The 1,663-nt window shown below is 53.0% G+C and overlaps 1 protein-coding gene across 1 annotated transcript; it reads right to left on the bottom strand.

Moving 5' to 3' along the window:
- On the bottom strand, window positions 1-1,663 carry LOC142033389 (C-C motif chemokine 4-like). Its single transcript, XM_075033317.1, has 3 exons — window positions 1,529-1,663; window positions 903-1,014; window positions 1-523 (listed from the first exon to the last, which is right to left on the bottom strand). The coding sequence occupies exons 1-3, from the start codon at window positions 1,599-1,601 to the stop codon at window positions 436-438; spliced, it is 273 nt and encodes a 90-aa protein (XP_074889418.1). The 5' UTR covers window positions 1,602-1,663; the 3' UTR covers window positions 1-435.

Raw genomic sequence — 1,663 nt, 5'->3', positions numbered from 1 at the left:
ATGTAAGCCAGGGCCACCCATCATCCAATGCTGAGACTCTAAGCCACCCTCCCATAAATACCCTCCCTGCCATCCTCCCATAAATAGCATTATTATCCACAGAAGAAAGTACTGCCTATACCATATGACAATTACTTAAATAATTTAAAATAATGCAAGAACAATAGAGGTACAGTCCCATGAGCCTCCCCAGGCCACAGGCGGAGGCGTCAGGGCAGAGGGATGAGGTTGCAGACTGGTCCATGCAAGCTGGGGGCAAGCAGTAGCACCCCAACACAAGGTGTCTCGTGGTGTCCTTCCAGCAGTCCCTTGGAGCTGCCTGCAGATGACATGGGCTTGTGCAGCTCCTGTTGCCCCAGTGTCCTGCTCCATTGCAGGAGCTCAGGATAACGCAACTTGTGCGTGACAGCAGTTACACTTGCCATCTTGCTTTTCTCAGTTCTGCTTCAAATTTTGCAGGTAATTTTGAACCCAGGTGTCACTGGGATTGGCACAGACCTGGCGCCCTTTCTTTGTGATGAACCTGTGCAACAGGAATGCCATATTAGATCTGTGCTCAGACCTGCATCCCAGGAGAGCCTGGATCCCAGCTTTGGGGCATTGCAAGAGGTTCTCCCCTGTGCCCTAAGCTGATGCTGTCATTTCCCCCACTCCCATCCCTTTTCCCACACTGCCTCCTCAGCTCCTGCAGGAACATCCCTGGGCGTCCCCACAAGAGCACCTCTGGCAGTCCCTGTTCAAGCCCCTTTCCCTTGGGGTTCTCCTCATCCTGCTCTGTTCCCACAGACCCCCATGCCCACGACTACCCCGCAGAGCTGGCCACTCACACGCGCACACCCCACAGCAGCTGTCCGCACGCTGCCCCAGCTTGTCTGCACACAGGAGTTAGGGCTGGTACTTACACGATGGCTGGCAGGGTGCAAGTGGTGCTGGTGCTGTAATAACGCAGGATGAGCCTCTGCGGGAGTTTGTGGTGTGTGTAAGAGAAGCAGCAGATTCGGAGGTCGGATCCAGCTGGAAGAGGCAAAGAGAGACAATGCAAGCATGTGCTAGGCTGTGCGTTGGGAGCAGCCAGCCCATCAGCTCAGGGAGCTGTGCTGGTGGGGAAGGGAGTGAGGAACGAGAGAATAATTAAGCTTGAAATGTACATTAGGGATCATCTGGTCCAATACCAGGAACAGTATTGTCAGATGCTGGGGGAAATTCCCACCCAGTCGCTGCTCAGAGCTTTGTTTCCCCACCTCCCCCAGCCCCAGGGCAGAGACTGAAGTCCATAAACTATAACCAGGAATAAGTACTCTGAGCCCAGGGTGGCTGGACAGGTGGACAGATGATGGATGGATGGATGGATGGATGGATGGATGATTTTCTAATTCTGGGGTTCCTACATGTAGCTGATCTCAGTGCAGAGTGGAGAGTGGTACAAATGCTGAAAAATTCCCAGTAATCTGCCAGGGGAACTCAATGGAGACATGATAACGAAGGCTTAGATCTGTTCTTCCTTCACAAATGAAAAAGCAGGACTCACCTGGGCCAGAGAAAGTTTGGGAGCAAGAGGCTGCAATCAGGAGAAGAGCAAAAACGGCTGCAGAGACCTTCATCTTCCCGTAGGGTGAGGGCAGTCAGAGCAGGACTAGAAGCTCTGGCAGATGCAGCTCAGACT

This window comes from Buteo buteo, chromosome 7 (genome assembly GCF_964188355.1).
Source record: "Buteo buteo chromosome 7, bButBut1.hap1.1, whole genome shotgun sequence".
NCBI lineage: Eukaryota > Metazoa > Chordata > Aves > Accipitriformes > Accipitridae > Buteo > Buteo buteo.
The sequence above is the reverse complement of the archived record's forward strand: the minus strand, read 5'-3'. Positions and strand labels throughout refer to the sequence as shown.